We start from the raw sequence: 27,085 nt of genomic DNA on the forward strand, positions 1-27,085 counted from the left end.
ATGTTAACCATTGGTAACATGATCTGTGTGATTTTTATGTTCATATAGCCTGTGGGCATGTGCTAACACAGCAGTGGGAACAAAACCTGAAAGAAGACTGGTAGCGGTCTCCAGTGCAGGAAGCCCCTTCTCCTGAACTAGCAGAGGTTGGGGTAGGGTGAGCTGTAGATCATCTTAAGACAAGTAGATTGGTGTAACTGGAGGAACTTTGTGAGGGGAGAGAAGGCAACCATTGATTCCTGTAGCTTATTAACCTCTTGAGGGCCACACGTAGTATCTACACATCACCTATGGTCTCACAGTGTGTATACATGGTGTGCCTATCAAATTACCCCCACCAAAACAAAAAAGGCAACCATTCTTGTTGCCTGCTAAAACACTTCAGGAGATACGCTGTAAGTTCAGACTGCCTGTGTTTATGAAGGCAGAGGTTAAGCTTCTGGAAATGTGTGTGTAATTCATACAATATGTCTATGTAATTCATACAATAACTTAGTCTGGCATACAGAGAAGGGTTTCCCTGGCGGTTGTGCTGAGCAGTAACTCCACAGGGTATGAGACTGAGCATCTTTCAAGAGACACAGATGATGCTTTTTTTAGGTAAACAAAACATTCAGAAGTTGCCAAGATTATTAAACACGGTTCTCAAGGGAAGTTGTGTGGGTATAAACAAAAGACATTCTTGATTGCCTTTCATGTTCATCTCAGAATTGCACATAATTTCTAAATCCTTCCCATGTGAGCCTTAGAGCTGATGTTCTTTAACTATATAATATAGCAGATGTTCCAGCACCTATAGTTCCACAACTGAAGTTCAGTGATATCTGCAATGATGTTTATGATTCATTAACTTGTAATTCAATGTAGCCTAATTAGAAATAGCCATCAATAACCTTTATATTTCAGAGTCACCATGTGACTTGCATTAAGTATCATCATCATCAAAATTTTATGTTTGCAATTTAAGTGGAAGCTTACAGTTTTCAATGAAGAAGTGGTATGTCAGTATATTACTGTAAGTCATTGGCATAAACCCTTCATTTCATCTTAATTCTGCATCTTTATTTTGTGTCAGCTTGTGAATCCCATATGCTGGGAATGGCTTTTTTGCTGCTGGGAGATTTAAGTGCGACTGCTGAGCTGAGGACAGAATTTGAGCATTCACTTTCAGCTGCTTCACCTTTTGCTGTTCTTTTTTAATCATCTCTTTTTTTTTATTTTCCTCTCAACTTCATATGGCTGTGCTTTTCTTGTTTGACACTGATCTTGCGAGGTTAAAGAGTAAAATGATGATGAGATTATATCACTTTGGGGTGTGTTGGAGAAGTGCAGGATCAGTTTTCTGAAAATACAGGAAACATTGTTGTGGGTAATCTTTTTTGCATAATATATTGTAAAACAGTGCTCATCTGAAGCAGCACAAGATGCTGTCTGACAATGATTAGATTTCAGTTAAGACCCCTGATAACTATAACACATCCAAGTGCCGGGTTCTGCACATTGGCCACAACAACCTCATGCAGTGCTACAGGCTGGGGTCAGAGTGGCTGGAGAGCAGCCAGGCAGAGAGGGACCTGGGGGTACTGGTCGATGGCAGGCTGAACATGAGCCTGCAGTCTGCCCAGGCAGCCAAGAGGGCCAATGGCATGCTGGCCTGCATCAAGAACAGTGAGGCCAGCAGGAGCAGGGAGGTCATTCTGCCCCTGTACACTGCACTGGTTAGGCCTCACCCCAAGTACTGTGTCCAGTTCTGGGCCCCTCAGTTTAGGAAGGATGTTGACTTGCTGGAACGAGTCCAGAGAAGGGCAACGAAGTTGGTGAGGGGTTTGGAACATAAGCCCTATGAGGAAAGACTGAGGGAGCTGGGGTTGCTCAGCCTGGAGAAGAGGAGACTCAGGGGTGACCTTATCACTCTACACCTACCTGAAGGGAGGTTGTAGACAGGCGGATGATGGTCTCTTCTCCCAGGCAGCCAGTACCAGAACAAGAGGACACAGTCTCAGGCTGCGCCAGGGGAGGTTCAGGTTGGCTGTTAGGAAGAAGTTCTATACAGAGAGAGTGATTGCCCATTGGAATGGGCTGCCCAAGGAGGTGGTGGAGTCGCTGTCATTGGAGGTGTTCAGGAGGAGACTTGATGGGGTGCTTGGTGCCGTGGGTTAGTTGTTTAGGTGGGTTGGATTGGTTGATGGGTTGGATGCGATGATCTTGAAGGTCTCTTCCAACCTGGTTTGGTTTATTCTAAATAAAGCTTTATTCTAAATTCTAAATAAGGAGCAACATGACAAATCAATGGCAAGTTCCATTCAGAAAATATGTTTCACCATAAGAAATCATTTATTTCAACCTGATGTGGTTGGGGTTTGGTAAGTATTAATTGTGCTACTGAAATAATCTGGTAATCCGAGGGATAAAATAACCACTTCCTCATAATCCACCATGCAGCAGCTTGCTGGGACTCAGGCCAGACTTCACCCCCAGATCATCCACAGCAACTCTATATGAGAGTTTTAAGGATATCTGTCTTTAACTGAAAAACAAAACCCAGATATTAACTTACATAAAAATTAGTTGGAGCAGCTACTCATTTTTAGTGTACAAAAGGGAAGTGTTTGGTACTTTACAATTTAAACTTGTTACCTGAAAGCAGTGACAGTTTGGGGGCAAAGACAGAAGTAGGAGAGTTGGGAAGTCAAGAAACAGCTGACACAAGTTTAAAAGGTGTTTTTGATTAATCTGTATGCCAGCCACTTCTTAGTAGCACTATATAAATGAAATGTGAAAACAAGTCTACCAGTTCCTCCACATGTTGCTGTCACCGGGCAACTGTTAGCACCTACATTACTCACTCCTTCAACAGGCCATGAAATTGTTCCAGCTTTTAAAATGTGTGAGAGAATTAAGGCAGGTGCTGGCACATCATAAATGAAAATCTAACCTTCAGGCTAGTACAGTAGTGACATTGTTACTGTTTGCATTCTCGAAAACACATGGCTTGTCAAGTTGCAATAAAATTATTTACATTATTAAAAGTTGTTGGGGTCATTGGGCTGCCTACAAGAAGTGCAAGACTTATTTTGTTGTTACTGGCTTTGTGTCACGCAATAGCTGTTGGATTACTTGGGGAAGAAACTTGCTGCAGAAAGTGCTCAGATCCCTGCTGTTGGAGAAATCAAATACTGAACCATCTATGACCGCCCCCCAAAAAATAATCTTAATCTGTGACCAAAAGACCAAAAATCTGAATGACTTCCCTGAAAACTTAAGAGAATAAAATTACAGATAAAACCAGCAAGTGAAGCCATCTTTTGATTTCACAGCACAACAGTGCCAGATGTTGAAGAGTTTTTTCATAAAAAGAAGCAGCAGAACAGTGAGAGTCATCTTCAATCCATTGGTATTTTTCCTGACCTCTTCCTTAAATGGGAAAACCAGCGTGAATTGCTATGCAGCTTCTTATCTCAAGCAATCATTGCTGTTCTCTAAAAGAAGTGCTTCATTTCCAGTTTCTTACAAGATTCCTCTTATGAATAAAACTGTGTTGATTCTTACTGCCTTTGAACAATGTATCCTCTCTTTATCCAAAACATGTAGCAGACTGCAAAACGCGAACACCACAAGTGTACATGAGGCTCTGTTACAAGTTCAGGTGAAATTACAGTTGTAGGAAGCCTGCATATTTTTCTTACTAACAATAAGGTAATTTAATTACTCTTAATTACTGACTTAATCACTGTATAAAAAGTGCCATTGTTTTTTGTGTCACATTTGGTTCTCCTGTATGAAAATCACCTAATACAGCGTTAGGGACTTAGAATTATCCTGGTACTGAGTGAAAAGAGCATATTCACTTGCATAGCCAGAAGTGCTTCTGTTGGCTGAACACATTTGTTTTCCCAACTGTAGAACTAATATATTTTCTTCATTTATAAATTGCCTTAATATGTAAGAAGAAGAGCTGATAATACTATAGGGTTATCAACTTGTTCATTTTTTTTTCTTTTCTCTCCTTTTCCAAAAACAGGTCACACATTTGGACTGGCAAACTGTTTTTTGAGCTGACTTTGGTTGTCACTTTTTTTGCTTTTATATCCAAGATCACCTTGTATGTTAGTACTATGTGATTTTAATATGTTTTACTGACACTCCTCTGAGGTAGCAAGGTAATGGTATTTTCTGTTGTAGAGTGAGGAAACAGGCACAGAAGAGTAAGAGCAACTTTCCCATACCTAACTCTGCCTAGCCATTTAGACTCCCTCTAAACACTGCACTGGTTAGGCCACACCTCGAGTACTGTGTCCAGTTCTGGGCCCCTCAGTTTAGGAAGGATGTTGACTTGCTGGAATGAGTCCAGAGAAGGGCAACGAAGTTGGTGAGGGGTTTGGAACACAACCCCTGTGAGGACAGACTGAGGAGCTGGGGCTGCTTAGCCTGGAGAAGAGGAGACTCAGGGGTGACCTTATTACTCTCTACAACTACCTGAAGGGAGGTTGTAGACAGGCAGATGTTGGTCTCTTCCCCCAGGCAGCCAGTACCAGAACAAGAGGACACAGTCTCAGGCTGCGCCAGGGGAGGTTTAGGTTGGATGTCAGGAAGAAGTTCTATACAGAGAGAGTGATTGCCCATTGGAATGGGCTGCCCGGGGAGGTAGTGGAGTCAACATCATTGGAGGTTTTCAGGAGGAGACTTGATGGGGTGCTTGGTGCCATGGTTTAGTTGTTTAGGTGGGTTGGATTGGTTGATGGGTTGGACGTGATGATCTTGAAGGTCTCTTCCAACCTGGTTTATTCTATGTAATTCTATATTCTTATATCCCCCCAACAGTGACTCCCTCAGTAACTTAGCCTTTATCACATTGAAGTCTGTGTCAGGTAGTATATTGAATTTGGATCTTCCAAGTTCTGCATTAGTACTTATTTTACTGGAATGTATTTCCTTTCTGAAATAAACAAATATGTTATGCTGCAGTATTACAGCTACTCAGTACTGCTCCTTCATGTGGATTGGCAAGAAGCATGAACTTTATGATTTCTGTATCAATGCTTTAAAGTTTTTGATGTTGGGTTTTTTTGTTGTTTGTGATTATATTAAATAATCCTTCATCTTGGATTTCATGGTTTCTGTACTGATTGCTTTTTACAGATACTACACTCTCAGGGGAAATTGGAACCAAGAAAAAAGTGAAAAGACTGTTAAGTTTCCAGAGGTATTTCCATGCATCCCGGTTACTGCGTGGAATCATACCACAAGCCTCTCTGTACCTACTGGATGAGGACTATCTTGGGCAAGCAAGGGTAAGAGGGGTCTCCAGATGTTCATTTCTTTTACTAATATTCCAGAGAGTGTCAGATTTATTTCAGTCTTCAGATAAACAAATGTATGGCTGATCTTTCTTAAATGACCCACGTTACTTGCCTGCCTTACAGCAGACTGTCCATTCCCCTTTTGTGGTTACAGCTTTAAAAGCTTAGTCTCAAAGCAGCGAGAAAATGTCTAAATCTATTCAGCATTTTCTGTTTCTGTCAACTGAAATTATAATCTGGATTTATTGAAGGATCTCTGGCTGAGTTACTGATCTAAGTAAGTGCAGCCTTGACACAGGATTTGGTTCATCCACTTGAAAAAAGACAGCTGTCTCCCAGTTGGTATGGAGCAGCTATTAGGAATCCCACAATAGGTCTCTGTAATGGCAGACAGGGAGAATTCACTGCAAAGAGCTTTGCAGTAATCACAATATAATTCTCTTATTTTCCAGACCTTCTAGTTGCTTTGAATAGTATTTTCTGACAAAACTTGCTCAATCAGTGGCACTGGGATTATGTGCCTAGACAAATTTTATTCTCTGCAAGTGAAAATTATATGACAGGTTCTAGAAAGTAATTAAGAATCCAGATCTGATTTGAATACAAGCTAAGTAATGGGAATGGACACACATGTCATTCATACATATGCCATTGTAGGTCATGCAGTTGGGCCAGATAGTCTTGACTGAATCAATGTAGCTGTAAAAACACTGTGTGTGGTGGCATGATGGGTTCTTCTGTGTGGCTTCACAGCAGCACTGTGTCTTAGTTTTTAAAAGCTAATCTTGTGTATTGGTTTGGTTAGCAAATGTAATTCATGTCTAGCATGAGCTAAGATTGTGTTTTACTGTAATAAAAGCCTAAGAGAATTTGTACTGAATTGATTTGGAGGCATGAAAGAGCAACAACAAAAAAAGTTGTGCAGTAAAAGGAAATATTTTCATAATACTTTGTTATAGATTATTCTGTGTTCTGAGCTCCATTAAGAAGGTATTTTTAGTGTCAGTTTCAAAACCTTCTCAGTTAAAAGAGCATATGATATTTTATGCAATATAGTTAAATTTGCTTCCTGATGTCTAATACTTCAAATGTGTCTATAACTTTCCTGAACCTATAGCTGCAGCAATCAAGCCTAGAATCAATTAATGTGGAATAACAATTTGAATCTGCTTTAGAGTTTGATATGACCATCATCTGACTTTTCATGGACCTCTTTTTCTAGCATATGCTGTCCAAAGTGGGAATGTGGGATTTTGACATTTTCCTGTTTGACCGCTTGACAAATGGTAAGTATTCATGTTTTTATATTCACATCCCTCATGTATGACTCATTTAAAAATCTCCAATTAATTAATTGCTAAACATTTCCCATTTAGTTTACAGAAAATAAATTTGACAGGGTTAGCTTCTATTAAAATCATATCCATGAACATTGTCAGACTTTTCCTAAACTGTGGGATAACATTGAAAGTGTGGTTTTGTATTAATCTGATCTCCTGCATTTGTTATGGTCACCTTTTCAAGGAGGTCTTTCAGTTTGCTTTACCTGGGAAATTCCACAGGTACTTTAAATATACCTTGGTTGATACATTGGTAGATATGTCCAGACCTCTGTAATCTGTCAATGTCTACTAAATATCTTTTACTGAAGATACAGAATTTTCACAGAATCACAGAATTTCAGGGGCTGGAAGGGACCTCGAAAGATCATCTAGTCCAATCCCTCTGCCAGAGCAGGATCACCTACACCACATTACACAGGAATGCATCCAGGCAAGTTTTGCATATCTGCAGAGAGGAAGACTCTACAACCTCCCTGGGCAGCCTGTTCCAGTACTCTGTGACCCTCACAGGGAAAAATTTTTTCCTCATATTTACATAATACTTCCTATGCCTCAACTTCCACCCACTGCCCCTTGTCCTGTCATTGGGCACCACCGAGAAGAGCCTGGCTTTATCCTTTTGGGACCCACCCTTTACATATTTATAAACATTGATGAGGTCACCTCTGAGTCTCCTCTAAGCTAAAGAGCCCCAGTTCCCTCAGTCTCTCCTCGTATGGAAGATGTTCCATTCCCCTACTCATCCTTGTGGCTCTACGCTGGACTCTGTCAAGCAGCTCACTGTCTTTCTTGAACTGAGGGGCCCAGAACTGGACACAGTATTCCAGATGAAGCCTCACCAGGGCAGAGTAGAGGGGGAGGAGAACCTCTCTCGACCTACTAACCACACCCCTTGTAATCCACCCTAGAATGGCATTGGCCTTCCTGGCCACAAGAGCACATTGTTGGCTCCTGGTCATCCTTCCATCCACCAGGACCCCCAGGTCCTTTTCCCCTTCACTGGTCTCCAGCAGGTCCGTCCTGTTCAGCAGCAAAAATTAGGAAATTCATTATGACAGTAATCTGTGAAACGTTTTACCTCAACAGATAACTTGTAATACCAGACACACACACCAGTGGCTAGGTATTCTCTTTTCCATGTTGCCCATAGGAATGAGATCCCTCTTTCCTCACCCCCAATCTAATTACGTTTGGCTGAGACAGAAGGTGTAGAAAAAAAATGGTTCAGAGGGTAATTCAGCAGTGGAAAGGCCTGCAAATGGCAAGGGAAGTGAAAATATAATTCTTCTAAGCTACCTTTCTGTGCCCCTGCTCAGTAGTCAAGGCCAAATATGTTTCCATGTTGTTTTCATACATATATTTATTTTCTTTCCTGAGCTATGTTAAACAACAAAAGACGTCCTTTAAGCATTGTTTATATATGTTATGGCTTTATTGGTTGGTTTGGGGCTTTTTTCCCAACTTTTCTGGAAACACTGCTGCTGAATTATGCAGTGCAGACTTTTTAAATCCTGTGTGTGTATGTGTAGTTAATCAAATAACACTAGTCAAGCTGCATTTTGCCAGTGTTCCCAGTATTGGATGCACAGGAAAGCCAGTGTAATATTACAGTGGGACTTGACACTGTAAATGCTGCCACTCAGTTTTCCTGTCTGCATCATCATTACAAGATGCAGTTGTAGCTGAGGTAGGTATGTGAGTTAATCATGTTTGTACAGCCATGTGTGAAATAAAAAAGTTGATTACAAACTGCTGATTTCTCAGTAACTAATTAATTAGTACAGTGTGACAAACTGACGTGGCAGAAAAGTCATTCTCCTTTCTGTTGTTTCTGGAGGTAGAGCTGGATTGTAAAGGTGTTAAAATTGTGTCAAATTGCCTTCTGTGTTGTGCTGAGACAGCACATGTGAGGTTATGTCACCTAGACAAAAGAATGGTACTCCACTGGTATCGCTGTACCATCAAATCTTGGTTGTATATAGAAGTTATTTATATAAGCTACTTCTGTGTATGCGAGTATCATCTAAGTGTCACATGGTAGGATCCAAGCTGATAGGAGCTGACTAATAGCTAGAAAATTGCCAAGATCCTTAGTCTTGCTGGGTTTGGAACTACACGTTAAGGGAATTTAAAAGTTGTTCTTTTCTGCTTTTAGGAAACAGTCTTGTAACACTGCTTTGTCACCTCTTCAATGTGCATGGACTTATCCACCATTTCCAGTTAGATATGGTTACATTACACAGGTTTTTAGGTAAGTGCTCACCTCAAAGACATCTTTAAATGAAGTTTCCAGCTTAAGTAGGACATCAAAGAAGGCACCAGCTTGATCTGTGTATCTCCATAAAATCATGATGTTGTTGCAGATATTTCAGGAACACGTTTCTGTGTTATATATTAGCATACCATTTACAGGCACTCAGGTACTTTGTTTAGTACCTATTAAGTCAGTGGAGGGACTTCAAAAGGCTCCAGCATTGGACTGAAGCATCCCAGTACCACAGCTGCCCTGGTGATTTCAAAAACAGTGTGCTGTGTCGAGATGTGGCCATCTGAGTAGGCCCACACAGACAGACAAACATTGCAGAACCTACCCATGCACAGTACAATTGTGGTGCAGTGTAATTATTTTAGTGACTAATAGACCACTGAGACTTGGGGCAGTTAAAAGCTTATGTGCAAAATTTAACAAATTATATCAAGCTGTCTGCACTGAATAGTGTTGATGAAAGCCCCTGCTGCTCTTACTGCCAACAAAAATATTAGCCCCACGCTGTCAGTGAACCAAAAGAAGAAATTGGCCAAAATCAATTACTTTTTGCATCATGTTTTGAATGCAGCTGAATGCTGGTTTGTTAGGCTGTCAGGCAGAGTTTCCAAGGCAGGGTCTCTTCTTTAAGACTCCTTCTGGAAAGCATTCCACTGGTGCGGAGACAGACAAAATCTCCCTGCTGTTTCTAACTCCTGTGGGCAGCCATGAAATGAACACTCAGATAATTAGAGCTAGTGGTATTCAGGGTTTAAAGGATTACCTACTGTAACTTTAGATGCTTGTGGGGCTGGAAACAAGCTAAAAGCTAGGACTTTCTTTGGCATTCCCCATGCTGGAGATGAGTGCCACGGGAAATTTTCCCATCGCCTTTCTGTTTGATTATTTCAATAGTGTCTAGGAGAGTTCTTTGGGCAAGATTACATGCAGCATCCAGTGTTCATGTGTTGTTATCCCAAGACCATCTAATGGTGCAGGCACTGCTGTAAGGAGCAGGTGGGTGTGAAGCACACACCTTGATGATTTTCTGTGCAAGTGAGAGCTGAGAGTTAAAAAGTTGATGCTCCTGGTTCAGCTGGACCAGTTCCAGCGCTGCAAACTAAAACATGAGGGACTGGCATTTTGAAATGAACATAGAGATGTGATTAAAATGATCAGAGAAGATTTTGCTCCAGATACCCTAGTGCTGTATCTTGTGATTCTTTGCCTGGAGAATATATAAATGCCTTTAATTGTAGTTAGTTACTCAAATAACAAATGATGCCAGGATATCAGGGCCTCACCCCCTGCTGCTGTAAAATAGGTGGTACTGCCTTAATGACATATTACTCCCCTATGAGAGCAGCCTAAATAATTGCACTCTGTTGTGGATAAATTTGCCTCTCTTCCTTATTTATTTTACTTCTGAATGAGTGCCTTCACTAAGGCAAGAAAGAGTTGATTTATGAACTAGACCCAGTATACCCCCTTGGGCCTCACAAATCCTTTCATACATTTTTTTTCTCTAAAGGTATCCCAGTAAGAGCACCAGTCTAAGTAAGTTGCAGCTATTTGAAGAAACTCTTTAGGCAGCCGACTGTAAAACCTCAAATTGTATTTTAAATCCAGTTCCCACTTGTGGCCATGGCATTCAGAGACAAAAGAGTCTTTGTTTTCTCTTTTGGTTCCCAGTTATGGTTCAAGAAGATTACCATAGCCAAAACCCATACCACAACGCTGTCCATGCTGCTGATGTCACCCAAGCTATGCACTGCTATCTGAGGGAGCCCAAGGTAATGACAACCTTTCACACTGATGTTGCTTTCAGATAACTCTCAAATCTTTTTCCCAGGATTGAAAAAAAAAAGCCCCCCCCAAACTATTTTTAGAGAGCAGAGCATGATTGCGTGCTTGAAGTCAGCAATGAGTCAGTAGCAGAGTCAGCTACAGATGACAGACATTCCAAACAAGCTACTGGAGTCACTTCTCATCATGCAGGCAACGTATCAAAGTGCTGTCATACGAGCTTTAGCTACCATGACCGTGTGCACCAGCCACCCACCAGTGGTTGCAGTCCTTTCATCAGAGCCAGCAGAAGCCCATGCCTCAGTCACCTCAGGATGTAAGCTCCTCACATCAATATTTCAAAGTATAGAAGTGGGCAGGGCAATACCAGAAAAGGGGAAAGTGTATCTCAGCGCAAGCCAGCAGCAGCTTTTGACTGCTGCAGCAAACCCTTACAACACGAGGGTGTGGTGTTTCTCTGTGTGTTACTGGAAGCCGCTGTAGTACTGAGCCACAGCCTAACAATATAACTAATCTTCTCTGGCTTGAGTTAAATGAAAGGAAGTTCTGCTGGAATGGGCAAACTGTTAGACCAGAATATAGCAATGGTGAGGATAGGAACAGGCCCCAGCCTCTCTATATTGCCATCTCCTGGAAGATCTGCAAGTCCCTTCTGTTAAGACGTGCAGAGAACAGCTGACATTCAGAATCTGTACCATACTGCTCTCCATTTCTCATCTTAGATGCTTTCTACAGCTCATAGACCTATACCTTGTATAGAATCATTGGGCTGGTAATAACTGCATCACTCTCCGAAACAAAAAATGCTAAGACTGGTTTTGGTTGTTCTGTTGTTGTTTGGGTTTTTTTTTTCCCAGTAATAACAATATTTGATTCTGAATTATTAGTTGTCTAGCAGAAAAAAAATCTGTGCAGGTTTTCAAACTTGGATATCTGAAGTGAGAAAGGTAAATTATGTTCACCAATAAAATACTTGTATTCAGACTGAAGTATAGAACAGCCAAGTTTGAAATTTCAGAGGTTTATAAACACAGCATTTTCCAGTACAGTGCAGTGCTGGAAAAATGAAGGCTGATGCATTATTGGTGTCACTAAATACTGTGTGAGGCATAGTTCTCATTATGTATGCTAACTTGTGCCAAGTGTACTTATTTTAGGGTTTTTAATGGAATCTTTTAGATGATGCTTTAGCACTTCTTTAACACCAGTCCTTGCATTGCCATGAACAATCAACAGATAAGAACAAGCTGTAATAAAATCAGAGCATATAGTGTGATTATCTTTATAGATGTTTGTTCAGTACTCACCTTAAAAGTGTTGTTCACAAACTTTATTTTATATTTGACATTTGTGTACAAATGCCTACAAAACTGAGCAATGCCATGATGTCAGCTGGTTTACTGTTCATGTACTTGTGATTAACATGTGTGATTCAGCTTGCCAACTTCCTCACCCCACTGGACATCATGCTTGGACTGCTAGCTGCTGCGGCTCATGACGTGGATCATCCAGGGGTCAACCAACCCTTTCTGATCAAAACTAACCACCACCTTGCCAGCCTGTACCAGGTAATACTGCTCATCAAGTTGGTAATATGTAAAATGGTGTAAGCAATTTGCAGTGAGCTTTAGTGCCAAAATCTGTCAACAAGGAGATGTTGATCAAATCAAGTCAACAAATCAAAGTCTGGACAATTTAGTTTAAACTCCTCGTTGGGTGTCTCTTCTTGCAGTGAAGTTGGTAAGTGTGAGAAAAAGGGTGAAAATGTCAGATTTTGTTGAGGACATTTAAGCCAAATCCTTTTCCTAGGTTATTTGTGCTGTAGATTATCTGGGGTAAGGAACTGTGGGTGGGAGATTTAAAATCACAGCTAAACCAATGTGTACTTCATCTTCCTTCAGTGAGCAGGAAAGCAGCAGGCATGTTCTAAATTGGCATTGCATTAAAAGAAACTTTTGCTGCATGTGGCTCTAGTGAAATTAAACACATTATGAGCACTGCAGTTTTTCAAAACAAAATAAAATAAGGTTGATGAAACCAAAGGAAAAGTTATAGATTATTTACACAAATGTGCCTAGAGATACAAAGGAAAAACTTTAAACCAGCCATTGTAGGTCACACCACAGGCTGCCTAGACTAGTATCCTGTTTCTAAGAGCAGCCAGTAAAAGATCTCAGAGAGAAACATAAGCCCAGAATAAGAAGAGAGTTGTCCTTCACCTGGCATGCAGCCTCCCAGGTCTGACATGCACTAGTAGAAGACTTCCTGAAACAAAACCACAGAGCCTCTTGTTCAGTAACTACCAATGAGCCCATCCTGCCCTTATTTTTGTATATATTTCTAGTTCTGGCCTGTTGCAATCACTGTGGCTCTGGATTTTATCTCCACCTGTCCTATGTGTGTAATCTTTGCATGTGTATATGCATTATTCTTTGCATTGTGCATACGTAGACACACTGGAGCAATGTTAGCGATCATTTGGATTGCACTAACTATAATCCATAGCTAAAAATGGAGGTGGTTTTGATTTCTAGTCTTTGGAAGAGTTAACTTCAGCATTTGTAATAAGGTGCTGGAAACAAAATATCACAAGTTAAAAATTAACCTAACTGAAGAAGCCTCACTAATAGAGAAGTAGCTTTCCCCACAGAATGGAGAATTTGCTGTGATGTGATTACTGCTTGAAAGAGATTCTCTCTTATTTTCCCCTTCTCAGGCAACCTTTGGGTTTTCCCATAAGAAGTGGATTGTGTGAGTTGTGCTGCCCTGAGATGCAGGAGCAGACTGGATTGTGGGAACCCCAGCCAGGGCGTGGGGATGCTCAGATGTTTAAAACTTTGGGACTGGCCTTGTCACAAGCTGATGCAGCTTCTTAAATCATATGCAAACATGTCTGGTACATTTTGCTCCAGTCTTACTGAAATGTCAGGCCAGCTGAGTGGGGAGGTAGAACAGCTAGGGAACTAAGCCAGGGGACTTTGGGAAGGTTATGTTAAGGATCTTTTGAAGAGGAGTGGATAGGATAGGATAGGATAGGATAGGATAGGATAGGATAGGATAGGATAGGATAGGATAGGATAGGATAGGATAGGATAGGATAGAATTAACCAGGTTGGAAAAGACCTTCGAGATCATCAAGTCCAACCTATCACCCAACACCATCTAATCAAATACACCATGGCACCAAGTGCCTCATCCAGTCTCTTCCTAAACACCTCCAGTGATGGTGACTCCACCACCTCCCTGGGCAGCCCATTCCAATGGCAAATCACTCTTTCTGTGAAGAACTTCTTCCTAATATCCAGCCTAAACCTCCCATGGTGCAGCTTGAGACTGTGTCCTCTTGTTCTGGTGCTGCTTGCCTGGGAGAAGAGACCAGCCCCCACCTGGCTACAACCTTCCTTCAGGGAGTTGTAGACAGCAATAAGGTCTCCTCTGAGCCTCCTCCAGGCTAAGCAACCCCAGCTCCCTCATCCTCTCCTCACAGGTCTTGTGCTCCAAACCCCTCCCCAGCTTTGTTGCCCTTCCCTGGACACGTTCCAGCAAGTCAACATCTTTCCTAAACTGAGGGGCCCAAAGGGTGGCTAGACCCACTCCACAAAAACCCTGGTCCTGTGAAAAGATGTAAACAACTCATTCACAAAATTATTAGTGGCGAACAGTAATACATAATTGGGTTACAAATTCAGGCTAGTCTGAAAGAAATGTAGGTAAAATGAAATATTACTATCCTGGAGAGGTGGTTTCTGCTCAACTGACTGGGCTTGAATGTATTTTCAAATGTTAGTTAGAGAACGCAATGACAATACAGAGAATGCAGTCTTCTAACAGCAAATGTGATTTTTGTAAAAGCATCACAGTATCACAGTATAACTTAGGTTGGAAAGGACCTCGAGGATCATCAAGTCCAACCTATCAACACAGACCCCATGACTAGACCATGGCACCAAGTGCCACGTCCAATCTCCTCCAGTGACGATGACTCCACCACCTCCCTGGGCAACCCTTTCCAATGACGAACGACTCGCTCGGTGAAGAATTTCCTCCTCACCTCGAGTCTAAACCTCCCCTGGCGCAGCTTGAGACTGTGTCCCCTTGTTCTGGTGCTGGTTGCCTGGGAGAAGAGACCAACCCCTTCCTGGCTACAACCACCTTGCAGGTAGTTGTAGAGGGCAATGAGGTCACCCCTGAGCCTCCTCTTCTCCAGGCTAAACAATCCCAGCTCCCTCAGCCTCTCCTCATAGGGCTTGTGTTCAAGGCCTCTCCCCAGCCTTGTTGCCCTTCTCTGGACACGCTCAAGTGTTTTGATGTCCTTCTTAAAGTGAGGGGCCCAGAACTGGACACAGTACTCAAGGTGTGGCCTAACCAAAGCAGAGTACAGGGGCACAATGATCTCCCTGCTCCTGCTGGCCACACTATTCCTAATGCAGGCCAGGATGCCATTGGCCCTCCTGGCCACCTGGGCACACTGCTGGCTCATATTCAGGTGGCTGTTGATCAGCACCCCCAGGTCCCTCTCTGTTTGGGAGCTCTCCAGCCACTCTGACCCCAGCCTGTAGCTCTGCATGAGATTGCTGTAGCCAAAGTGCAGCACTCGGCACTTGGACTTGTTGAATGCCATCCCATTGGACTCTGCCCATCTGTCCAGTCGGTCGAGGTCCCTCTGCAGAGCCTTTCTACTCTCTAACTGACTAACATCTGCCCCTAACTTGGTGTCATCTGCAAACTTGCAGATGTTTAAGGACATTCACTGGAAAGTGAGACTTTTTATTTTATCTGAAACTGATCCCAGATTGTTCCCAAAGATTGTAGTAGTATGTAGTAATGGATGCCAATAAAAATGACAATGCTGGGGAAAATCTTTGCTGAAGACACTTTTGGTCAAAAATATAGACTCAGTGAATAGTCTTTAATAAATTATGTTCTTCTCAAGGTTAGTACTTTTACATGCTTGAAACTCAAACATAAAACGTTGTGGCAGTTTTAGTTTTAAATAGGAGAGCCAGAGAACTGCTGAAACTAATCAGAAAGATGATCAAATGAAAGTGAGTCAGTTTCATCATAGCTGGCAGTCAACTGCCACTAAGATAAGAGTAAGTGAGACTAAGAGTCACCTGTTTTGTGGTGGCGTTTTGCTTTTGATTCTTTAGGCATTGAAATTAGAAGGTTACATTGGAATCATCTGGAAAAAAAGTCTTGTAAAATGAGGTCAGTCAGTATTTGACAAAGATGCAAAGTGTTTGACAGCTTCTCAAGTGCATGTGCTGGATGTTAGGAAGAAGTTCTTCGTAGTAGGAGTGATTGGCCATTGCAATGGGCTGCCCAGGGCGGTGGTGGAGTCACCGTCACTGGAGGTGTTTAGAAAGAGACTTGATGGGACGTTTGGTGCCATGGTTTAGTTGAATAGATAGTGCTGGATGATAGGTTGGACTTTATGATCTTGAAGGTCCTTTCCAACCTGGTTAATTCTATTCTATTCTATTCTATTCTATTCTATTCTATTCTATTCTATTCTATTCTATTCTATTCTATTACAAGAATCATGTTTAGGAAGAGCGGTGTCCTCACCAAGGAGTTCAGCTTTCAGTGCTTATTTTTAAACTAAATCTGCATTATTGGATTCAAGACATTTTGTTGGAATCTCTAAGGTAGTTTCCACAAGAGTCTGTTGCACATATGGCATGATCCTTTTCCACAAAAACTTAAAGGGCCTCATTCATGTCTCCAGCATTACCAAGACATTTGAGTGTAGCAGGTGACACTAGGGATCTAGACATGCATGTACTCCTCTGGCCAAGAAGGCCAGTGCCATTCTGGGGTGTATTAGAAGGGGTGTGGTTAGCAGGTTAAGACAGGTTTTCCTCCCACTCTACTCTGCCTCGGTGAGGCCTCATCTGGAATACTGTGTCCAGTTTTGGGCTCCTCAGTTTAAGAAGGACATGGAGAGACTGAAGGACCTGGGGCTCTTTAGCTTGGAGAAGAGGAGACTAAGAGGTGACCTCATTAATGTTTATAAATGTGTAAAGGGTGAGTGCCAAGAGGATGGAGCCAGACCCTTTTTGGTGATGCCCAATGACATGACAAGAGACAATGGGTGGAAATTGAGGCATAGGAAGTTCCACAGAAACAGGACAAAAAAAATTTTCCTGGTGAGGGGTGACAGAGCACTGGACCAGGCTGCCCAGGGGGATTGTGGAGTCTCCCTCTCTGGAGATATTCAAAACCTGCCTGGATGCGTTCCTGTGTGATCTGGTATAAGTGATCCTGTTCTGGCAGGGGGTTTGGACTAGATGATCTTTCAAGGTCCCTTCCAGCCCCTAACATTCTGTGATCCTTTTCCAAACAAGTCAGTCAGGTGTAGTAGTCCAATGGCTCAGGAAAGCCAGACTGGAGATTTTGAGATAGTCTAAATTTAAAAAATCCAGGGATTTTCCCTCATGAAGTTTGTGTTACAGCAATCCACTAGTTTTAGGCAGAAGTTGTAACAAAGGCTTCATATCATGCAGCTGTTAAACAAACCTCTACTGCTCCGTTAAAAAAAGAAAAAAAGGTAGGAGAGGCAGAGTTGAGAACCCTGATCTGCAAGCTGGGATGTAGACTTCCCTGTTCGGGTTATCTCCCCACCATCCTATGCAATCAGATACCTCATGGCAATTAGTCTTAATAAGGCTGTAGAGAGTTCCTAGGTAAAATAGTTGCCTCTACTAATTGTTGGCAGCAACTTCAGGGATTCTAGCTGCTTGCATTTAAGAAGGGAGGCATAGGACTTCACACTCAGTTGCTTGTTAACTTGACCTTTCCTTTTCCTTCCTCCATGTACTTTTAAGTGTGGGAAGCTAGACAGTGCAGCAGCTTCAGTTGAAGCTCTCTCTGTGGCAGCAGGCAAAGGGCAGAAACTTAGGGAAGTGGGAATACACTGGGATGGATACATGAGGTTGCTTTTTTCCTTTGAGCTTGCCTATTAGTTGACACAGACGACTTCTTGAACACGTACACATATACAGAGCCTTGTTTTGGCTGGCCTTCAGCATGGGCAAAGGGCCACTATCTGGTTTGGGTTGGTGTCACTGAAGCAGCTCTTTGCAGCAAGTAGCGCTGCCATGCTCAAAGGGATGTGAGGGCACAGGGTGCTCTGAGGCAGATCTTCTTAGTCAAGACATTTCAAGGGTGCAGTTAGAAGAGGGTGCATGAACTGCACACACAGACACTGTCTGAAACAAGTTTAAGCCCTCCCAAAACCCAAAGGTGACAGGCAGGCAGGTTTGTCTAATTTACCTTAGGGTAGAAAGATGACAGCCTGTGGACTTAGGGTGACTGCTGCAACCAGGATTGAGCCCCAAGACTGCAGAGGTGAAAGAAGCAAAATTAATTTGTTGTTCTGTCCTATTACATTGCCGTATTTTTCTTGGTCAGAGTGTAGGGTTGCAAAAGTCCATGCTGATATATTTAGGCAAGAGAAGAGGGATATTTAAATTGGCTAATGAACAGAATTACTGTCAAAAGTAATTTAGATATCACAGAGCTGATCCCAAGTTCTGAGTCTGTCGGCTCTTGCAAGGAGAAGGGCTTAAGTCTTTGCATGGTTAGAAAGTTTTGGGGTTAGTTTTGCTTTCCCCCCTGTGGTTTCTACTAGGGAAAATGGAAAAAAAAAACACAACCAAAAAAACCCATTACACCAAAGCAAGCAACCAACAAACCACCCACCCCCAAAGAAATACCAAACCAACATGTCAGTGATCGTGTGAATTCCAAAGCAACAGAGCATACTGCAGAAAATATTGTAATAGGAAATCAATCTCATTTGCACTCTGACTTTTGCACTAATTTTAAGCATGAAATTCCATGAAAAATATTGACAAGCTGATTAAAATGCAAACTTCATCTTGGTTACTGGCAATGTTTAGTGTTTCAACAATCATTAGATATGCGCCAGGGTTACAAAGGAGGATGGGGAAGCCTGAAGGAGAAAATACTCTTCCATTCACCTTGGAGAAGTGGAAGCTTTGTGTAACATCCAGCAGGAAAGGCAGCATTACTGCAGCTCCACATTAGAGCTGTGGGACTTCACAGTACTCTCTTCCAGAGAGTAAAATTGGCCAGAGAGGGATCTGGGCTCTAGTATCCCAGTTGGCAGTGAGAGAGTAGAATCCTGTCTCTGCTGTCTGCCCAAAAGGCATGGTTGTATTTTATTTCTTGTTTCAAATCCAGTGCTTGCCTACTGCAAAAGCCACACACTGCCCAAAATGGGGATCCAATGTCATAACTCCCAAATACACCCCCCCCCAGCTTTGAGAGTATCCCTGTTGCTAAGTAACAAGTCCTCTAGTTCCCACTGGTTGTGGATAACTGAGGGGTTTGCTATTGACTGGAGGGGTGCTCTGCTGGACTGTTTCTCTGCAGCAAGCAGATGAATTTGTCAATTAGAATAATTGTGTTAGAGGTTTCTGAACAAGTGACATTTCTGAGGCATTCAGGGGTAGAAAGTACTCTGTGAACCAGATGAGTGATGATTGGCAAATTGTGTAACACAAAGTCATCAAACAGAAAATACCAAATTTGTTGTAATTTACAGACAACCTAGAAAGCTGGGGTTTTGTTCCCTAGGCACTTTTTCTGACTTAACTTTGGTTCCACTTAGTTGGAAGCAAACAAGCAAAAAGAACTCAAAATTTGTTGCAGTCTAAGTTGCTGAAGCCTGCAGATGCTCAGTACTGATACTCCTCTTGCTTTCACTGAGCAGCTGCAGGCAGTTTCCAGTTTCCTGACTCCAAGAGAAATGTGGCAGCTTAGTTTTCTTTTTCTGGTCCACTCTGCATTTAAAGTGTACAAGCTGAGAAGTCAGCCTGGGACAGCAGGAGGCAGAACCAGGATTTTGCACTTGGACTTTAATTCATTTGTTAATAAATCTCTTAGAATGCAAGCTACCTCCCACTCAGATGGGATTAGCTCCTCTGTTCACAGCAGGACTCACAAATTGTAGAACAGGACTCTAGGGCTGACCTTAGCTAGGAAGCCTAGAAACAGGCAAGGTCCTTAACTGTAGAAATCCCGACAAGTTTCTCAGATCCAAAAGGTGGCTAAAGAAAGCATGCATTTTAGGCTTGTATTACAGCATTTCCAACCAGCTCTAGGTATCATGAGATATGGAAAATCTGTCTGTGTACCATTGATGCCTGCCTAATCCTTGGCTTTATTCCTTTTGTTCCTCCCTAGAATGTTTCAGTGCTAGAAAACCATCACTGGCGATCTACGATAGGCATGCTTCGAGAGTCACGGCTCCTCGCCCATCTGCCCAAGGAGGTGACGTAAGTGTCTGCTGGAGGAAATGAAGCACTGAAACGAGTCCATTGCTTCCTCCATTCTCCTTAAAAGGATGCTGGCAAAGAGGCTTAGGCTTCAGAGTAGGCTGAACTTCCTGCCTGCTCTTGGTACCTCCTCTTGAAGTTACACAGCAGAAGTATTTTCTAAGAGCTTGCCACTTCCTGCAGCGTAGGAATGGCTGCTGTCTGTACCAGCAGGAACAGAACTTTTCAGACAACCATTGTTGGCATCTTTGGTTTCACATAGCACCAACTGAATATGGACAGATTTAGTGGTTAAAATTCAGGAAATATAGAAAAATGAAGGACTTGGTTGAGTAGCATCAAGACTTCCACACCTGATGGAGGAGGTGTGATTCAGTCTTCACTATCTTTTTGAGCACCTTGGCCAGTCTGATAATAACTCTTAACTTCATGGGTTTGTGCAGTGGTCCTCCCACCAAGGAATGGAGACTGAGCCAATGAACAGCCTGCAATACTGAATTTTAATCACAGCTGACCTTAGCAAGAATCTAAGCAGGCTACCTGAAAGCAATAAGCTCCAGAAATCCTTTGCATGAGACCAACAACTTCAATCATACTTTAAAAGACTTCAGTCGTCCTTCACAACATCAACTGCAATGTCAAAGTTGTAGTATTCAGAACTCAATGCTGAGAGCTAAAGTCAGATGTGAGGGTTTTCTAGATGCCTCATGCTGCTGGTTTGGGTGGTTTGTTGATTTTAACATTTTTCTGCTATATTATCTATTCCTCCTGAACCCATTTAGGCAGCTAGAATACTTGCACGTTGCAAACCCCAGCAGAGACTGACGAAACAGATCAGACTGGATCCATAAAGAAGCAGCTTTATGCTAGCTATGAACTGTAGGAGGTTGTTTTGTGCTATTAACATCCTTCATGATTCAAGGGGCTTATTTTCCTTAATCACAGACAGGACATTGAGCAGCAGTTGGGCTCCCTGATCTTGGCAACGGACATCAACAGGCAGAATGAGTTTGTGATCCGTCTGAAATCTCACCTTGACAATCAGGATTTGAGACTGGAGGATGCAGAAGACAGACATTTTATGCTTCAGGTAACCTTAAAACAAATTCCCAGTATTGTTTTTTATTCATTTTTCAAGTGACAGTATTTCCTAGTATCTGTTAGGATTGCATACAGCTGTGTGTCTGGAGATCAGCATCTCCTTACCTACCACCATAAACGCTTTCCTTCTGCCGCCTCGCATGTCAGGCAAGCACAAGCTGCCTCCAATATGTCCTTATGTAATTTCCTTGAGTTAAAAAGCGGTGAATGCTACAGGTCCAGGAGAGTGTCAAACGCTGAGAAATTAAGATAAGCTGTTAATTATTTTATTTCCAGACCACTGCTTCTCTTGCAAAGCAATGCTTCAACTGTAGTCTCTCTTCAGGCAAATGTCACTTCACTGGTGTTATTTTCTAGCACCACGCAGGAGAGTCCCCATGTCGGTGTTCTTTCCAAGACGGCCTGACATCAGGTGCCTAAGTCCTGTTCCTGTGATGGATGTTCAGACACTGCCTCTGCAGAGACAGCTGTTGCCATGGCAGCAGGTGTTTCTCCAGTGGATCTGCCCAACTAATGAAGAAACCATGCTTTTATTTAAAACCCAAATAGATTCATTCTGGTTCTTCCAGCTATGATGCAGTCATTAACAGGCTCTTCAGAATAAACCTCTACTTATTAAAGTATTATTGAGATTACAATTTCAGCATATATGTGCTTCTCTGGAGAAACGATAATTTCACTCTTAAATACATAAAGGAGTTTAAGTAATCATCATTTATAAAACAAATATCTACATGTTGCCACATTGTTAAGGTTACAGGCAATGAGACAGGGGTAAGGAAATAAGTGCTGATTTATTAATTCTTCCTCCCTCTAACAGTGTGGGAAATTTACTTGTCTGTCCTTCATCAGACACTGGCTTCTGTCAGATTCCTGCCTGGACCATCCAGTCCAGGATGATGGGTTTAGAATAGAATATAGAATAGAATAGAATAGAATAGAATAGAATAGAATAGAATAGAATAGAATAGAATAGAATAGAATAGAATAGAATAGAATAGAATAGACCAGGTTGAAAGAGACCTTCAAGATCATCGTGTTCAGCCCATCATCCAACACCATCTAATCAACTAAACCATGGCACCAAGAACCCCATCAAGTCTCCTTCTAAACACCTCCAATGATAGCGACTCCACCACCTCCCCAGGCAGCCCATTCCATGGCCAATTACCCTCTCTATGAAGAATTTCTTCCTAACATCCAGTCTAAACCTCCCCTGGCGCAGCTTGAGACTGTGTCCTCTTGTTCTGGTGCTGCTTGCCTGGGAGAAGAGACCAACCCCCACCTGGCTACAATCTCCCTTCAGGTAGTTGTAGACAACAATAAGGTCTCCCCTGAGCCTCCTCTTCTCCAGGCTAAGCAACCCCAGCTCCCTCAGCCTCATAGGGCTTGTGCTCCAAACCCCTCCCCAACTTTGTTGCCCGTCTCTGGACACATTCCAGCAAGTCAACATCTTTCCTAAACTGAGAGTTTATCATATTTCTGGACAGATAATGCAAGAAAATTGAGCTAATGCCAAAGATGCACTTTCCTGAATCGCAGAATTGTTAGGGGTTGGAAGGGACCTCCAGAGATCATCAAGTCAAACCCCATTGCCAAAGGAGAATCACCTAGGAACAAGGGCACAGACATGGTCAGATTTATTTATCTGGTAGATTACGTGTGGAAGAAGTAAATAAAAATAAAAATGGATTGATTTTTCAGGGTAAGTTGATTGATTGATCAGGATAAGTTAAAGAATGCTTGAAAGATCCTTATAATAGAAACATTAAGGCTAATCAATTTAATTCAGAGAGGAAAAGTAACTTGGAGACTTCCCTCCTCCAGCTCCCAGGTCTGAATTTACACAGGAAATATTTCTTGTGTTTTTCTTTTGGGTGCCAGAATAACGTCTGACCTCTGTCAGGCTAACTGACCGTGTTCCATGTGTGAAGAAGCAAGGCACATGACATTTTGTTCCAAAGCAGTAATACAGACAGACTTATTACACAGTTTACTTTTCTGAAGCAGTTTCTGGATTTTGACAAAACCCTCTTGCCCTCCTGTGTTCGTTCCCCAGCAAAACACTTGAAAGTACTAGTTAACTAAGTGAAACCAAGCCAGGGGCAGTGCCAAGAGCCCTGTGCTTAGCTTTGTAAACAAAAATATGAAGACATTAAGATGAAGTGTAATTGAAGTGAAATGCAAGGTCACTCACTGTGACCGCAGAGAAATGATGCCCAAATACATCAGCTTGGCGCTTCCCTTCCTTGTCATCGGCCGTGAATGCCGAGCCAAGCAGTCACTAGGAGCCAGCCTGAGGCTTTTGTTGGCTTATTCCTTGCAAGGATTATCCAAAACACTTTGCAGCCTTGGAATTTGGCCCTCCACTTATTCTAACCACGGTAAAGCGGAGGGCTGAATGAAAGTTTTGTTTGCAGCTTAAACAAATGCTCTTTCCTCAAAAGGCATGTTTGGGTGAGACCGAGGTGATCTAAAAGGTGATCCTACCCCTCCCGACATCACTGCTGAGGCCTCGGAGTTTCATGACTGCAGAGGTACTGCTGAAGCACTGCTAGATGATAGCTTCTTTTCTCACCGCTACTTTTCTGCTTTGCTTTCAGATTGCACTCAAGTGTGCTGACATTTGCAACCCTTGCCGGCTCTGGGATCTGAGCAAACAGTGGAGTGAACGGGTCTGCGAAGAGTTTTACCGGCAAGGTCAGCCCCTTCATGAGTGGCAGTCCCCTTTTACCACGACTTCCAGGCTTTTTGTGTGGCAGCACAGAGGTAGCATTCAGCCTACCCAGCATCCCTCAAAATGTCCCTCAAGAACAAACTGTTGAAGAGCAGGTGTAGGTAGAAGAACAACAAGTATTTCTTTGCCCTCCCTGCTCCTGTAGCAGCATCAGGCAAGAGGGAGGGCTGTGCTATGCCTCAGTGCTTGAATTCAGCTGGAGAGCCCACAGCTGGATTCTTCTCTGAGAACCCTCCAGTCACCATTAGCATTTCTGGGCTGGAACAGTGCCAGGACTACACTGCACCAGAATCCTACCACGGCCCACTGTGTTTTATCTCACAGAACCAACAAGGTTGGAAAAGACTTCAGAGATCAAGTCCAACCTATCACCCAATACCTCATAACTAAACCATGGCTTCAAGTGCCACATCCCTGAGCCTCCTCTTCTCCAAGCTAAACAACCCCAGCTCCCTCAGCCTCTCCTCACAGGGCTTGTGCTTGAGGCCTTTCACCAGCCTCGTTGCCCTTCTCTGGTCACGTTCAGCTGTCTCAATATCCTTAAATTGAGGGCCCCAAAACTGGACACAGTACTCAAGGTGTGGCCTAACCAGTGCTGAGTATAGGGGCACAATGACTTCCCTGCTCCTGCTGGCTGCACTATTTCTGATACAGGCCAGGATGCCATTGGCCTTCTTGGCCACCTGGGCACACTGCTGGCTCATGTTGAGCCACTTGTCAACCACTACCCCCAGGTCCCTTTCTGCCTGGCTGCCCTCCAGCCACTCTGAACCCAGCCTGTAGCACTGCATGGGATTGTTGTGACCAGAGTACAGCAGCCAGCATTTGAACTTGTTAAATGAGGACTCTGCCCATCTGTCCAGCCTGTCAAGGTCCCTCTGAAGGGTCCTTCTACCCTCCAACAGATCAACACCTGCTCCCAACTTGGTATCGTCTGCAAATTCACTAATGGTGGACTCAATCCCCTAGTCCAGATCATCAGTAAAGATATTGAATGGGATTGGGTCCAGCACTGATCCCTGGGGGACACCACTAGTGACTGGCCTCCAGCTGGATGTGGCACCATTCACCCCCACTCTCTGGGCTCGGCCCTTTTTGTGCTCCCAATTCAGCTCCAATGGGAGCCATACCCTTGCTGTTTCCCAAATATGACACATTCTTCTGCCTACAAATGCAAAGAAAGGGTTCAAACACAATTCCCAGCACGCTGTTGAAAGGGCCAAAGTAGGCAAGCCAAAGCTCGGCTAGGACCTATTTCAAATGTTTTCAAACCCCTGCAGAGAGCGCAGTCAGGCAGGGGTTTTTTTGAAACACAGTAATTACACCATTTGGCACTCTCTGCATAGGCAGGGTCATGCTGTGCTACAACACAGGGTGCAGCAGAGTTTAATCACTGCTAAATTCTTTGTTTGAAGCATCCTGAGAGCTGAAGGGAAGTGGTACAAATGCTGATAGAGTGCACAATAACGTTCTCAATTCATTTAAAATTCTGCACTACAGAATTAAGCCACATCTGAGCTTGTACCTGGGGCAGTTAGTCCGTAACAAGGGCAGCAAGTTCATTTTCAATGTCAGTTAAGCTTAAATGTCTTTGAATTTGCAGGTTTGTTTAGTCAGATTTATAGTCAAGACATAATCAATATATAACTCACGAAGACAGGGCCCCAGTTGTGCAGTGCCTTACCTTCAGTGTTTTGAGGGACCATGCTGAGAAAGACAGCAATCTCAGCTTTCCTGCTGTCCCCCAGGACTACATAGAAGTTTTCACCTCAACATGAGGAGAAATTTCTTTACAGTGAGGGTGATGGATCACTGAACAGGCTGCCCAGAGAGGTTGTGGAGTCTCCTTCTCTGGAGACTTTCAGAATCCCCCTGGATGCATTCCTGTGTGGGCTACCCTAAATGATCCTGATTTGGCAGGGGGATTGGACTCAGTGATCTCTTGAGGTCCCTTCCAACCTCTAATGTACTGTGATACATTTGACAGTTTTCAGACTCAGCTTGGCAGGATGCTGGCCCATCTCATTTAAACTATACTGTCACCCAGAAAGGTTGGACCAGGCAATCCTTAGGGCCTCTTCTAACTTGGTGTTCTGTGAACTTTTCTAAATGTAAGCTTTTCCCCCAAGATTTATTAGTGTAATGTCTGAGATGATATATGTCTGAAAAGGGACACTGGAGCATATGAGACCAGCTACAAGTAGAGAGAAAAAGAGCATTTCATGTGGCTAAAAATGTTTCCCTGATGTTTTCTAAATATCTAAGTAAACCTGGAAAGGTTTCTCTCATATTTAAGAAACTGCATAAGAATAGAATAAACCAGGTTGGAAGAGACCTTCAAGATCATCGTGTCCAACCCATCAACCAATCCAACCCACCTAAACAACTAACCCATGGCACCAAGCACCCCATCAAGTCTCCTCCTGAACACCTCCAATGATGGGGACTCCACCACCTCCCCAGGCAGCCCATTCCAATGGGCAATCATTCTCTCTCTGTATAGAACTTCTTCCTAACATCCAGACTAAACCTCCCCTGGCACAGCCTGAGGCTGTGTCTGCATGCTGCAGAGAGAAAAAAAGACAGAGCTTGAAAATGCACATGGTGTTTTAGATGAGGCTGTAGAGCCTGACTTCACTAGCACTGAAGTCAAAACTGTCTGTTAGTGAGGAGAAAGGAGCTTTTAAACAAAACCAGTGGATCTGAAGCAAAATGTTTATTCCATGGGTTGAATACAATATTTAGGCTGTTCTAGCAGGTCTGTATCACAGTATAACTAAGGTTGGAAGAGACCTTGAGGATCATCGAGTTCAACCTGGATAACAGTGTTTTGTATAAACAGCCCTCACTACACCCTTATTAATAAATCAAATCAATGACATATTATTGTCTGAGGGCAAATGGCACATCTCAGCTTGCACACAGTCTCTCTTCCCTGCCATGCTGTAGACAGGAGAGGTGACAGGAAAGGTCCTGTACCTCATGCAGTAACTGAGGCTGTATTCTGGCAGCGCCTCAGAGGAAGCTAACCAATCACAAAGGATCAGTGTGTTGTACTCACTTGTTTAAAAAAACCAACCAGCCAAAAACCCCCACTTAAATTATTTACAGCAATATTTGCTTGGAGTAATTGCTTGCATGGGAAAATGCAATTTCTCTAGCAGGACAAGTGATTGTGGTCAGATGGCAATGGGCAAATGAGACTACACAGGCTTTCTGATGAATTCTTGAATCACTGGAGGGTTTGG

At 42.9% G+C, this 27,085-nt stretch overlaps 1 protein-coding gene across 3 annotated transcripts in view; it reads left to right on the forward strand.

The window, feature by feature from the left end:
• The window catches only part of PDE7B (phosphodiesterase 7B), a 219,955-nt gene that overhangs the window by 173,514 nt on the left and 19,356 nt on the right, over positions 1-27,085 (forward strand). For all 3 annotated transcript variants that reach the window (XM_068150028.1, XM_068150022.1, XM_068150038.1), the window contains 8 exons: positions 5,140-5,291; positions 6,523-6,586; positions 8,799-8,894; positions 10,581-10,681; positions 12,131-12,262; positions 19,908-19,999; positions 20,945-21,089; positions 23,704-23,800. In XM_068150028.1, coding sequence (XP_068006129.1) covers positions 5,140-5,291; positions 6,523-6,586; positions 8,799-8,894; positions 10,581-10,681; positions 12,131-12,262; positions 19,908-19,999; positions 20,945-21,089; positions 23,704-23,800 — 879 coding nt within the window. The remainder of the gene's footprint in view (positions 1-5,139; positions 5,292-6,522; positions 6,587-8,798; positions 8,895-10,580; positions 10,682-12,130; positions 12,263-19,907; positions 20,000-20,944; positions 21,090-23,703; positions 23,801-27,085) is intronic.

Source organism: Melanerpes formicivorus, unplaced genomic scaffold, assembly GCF_026170545.1.
Source record: "Melanerpes formicivorus ecotype bairdi unplaced genomic scaffold, bMelFor1.0.p_v2 SCAF_2, whole genome shotgun sequence".
NCBI lineage: Eukaryota > Metazoa > Chordata > Aves > Piciformes > Picidae > Melanerpes > Melanerpes formicivorus.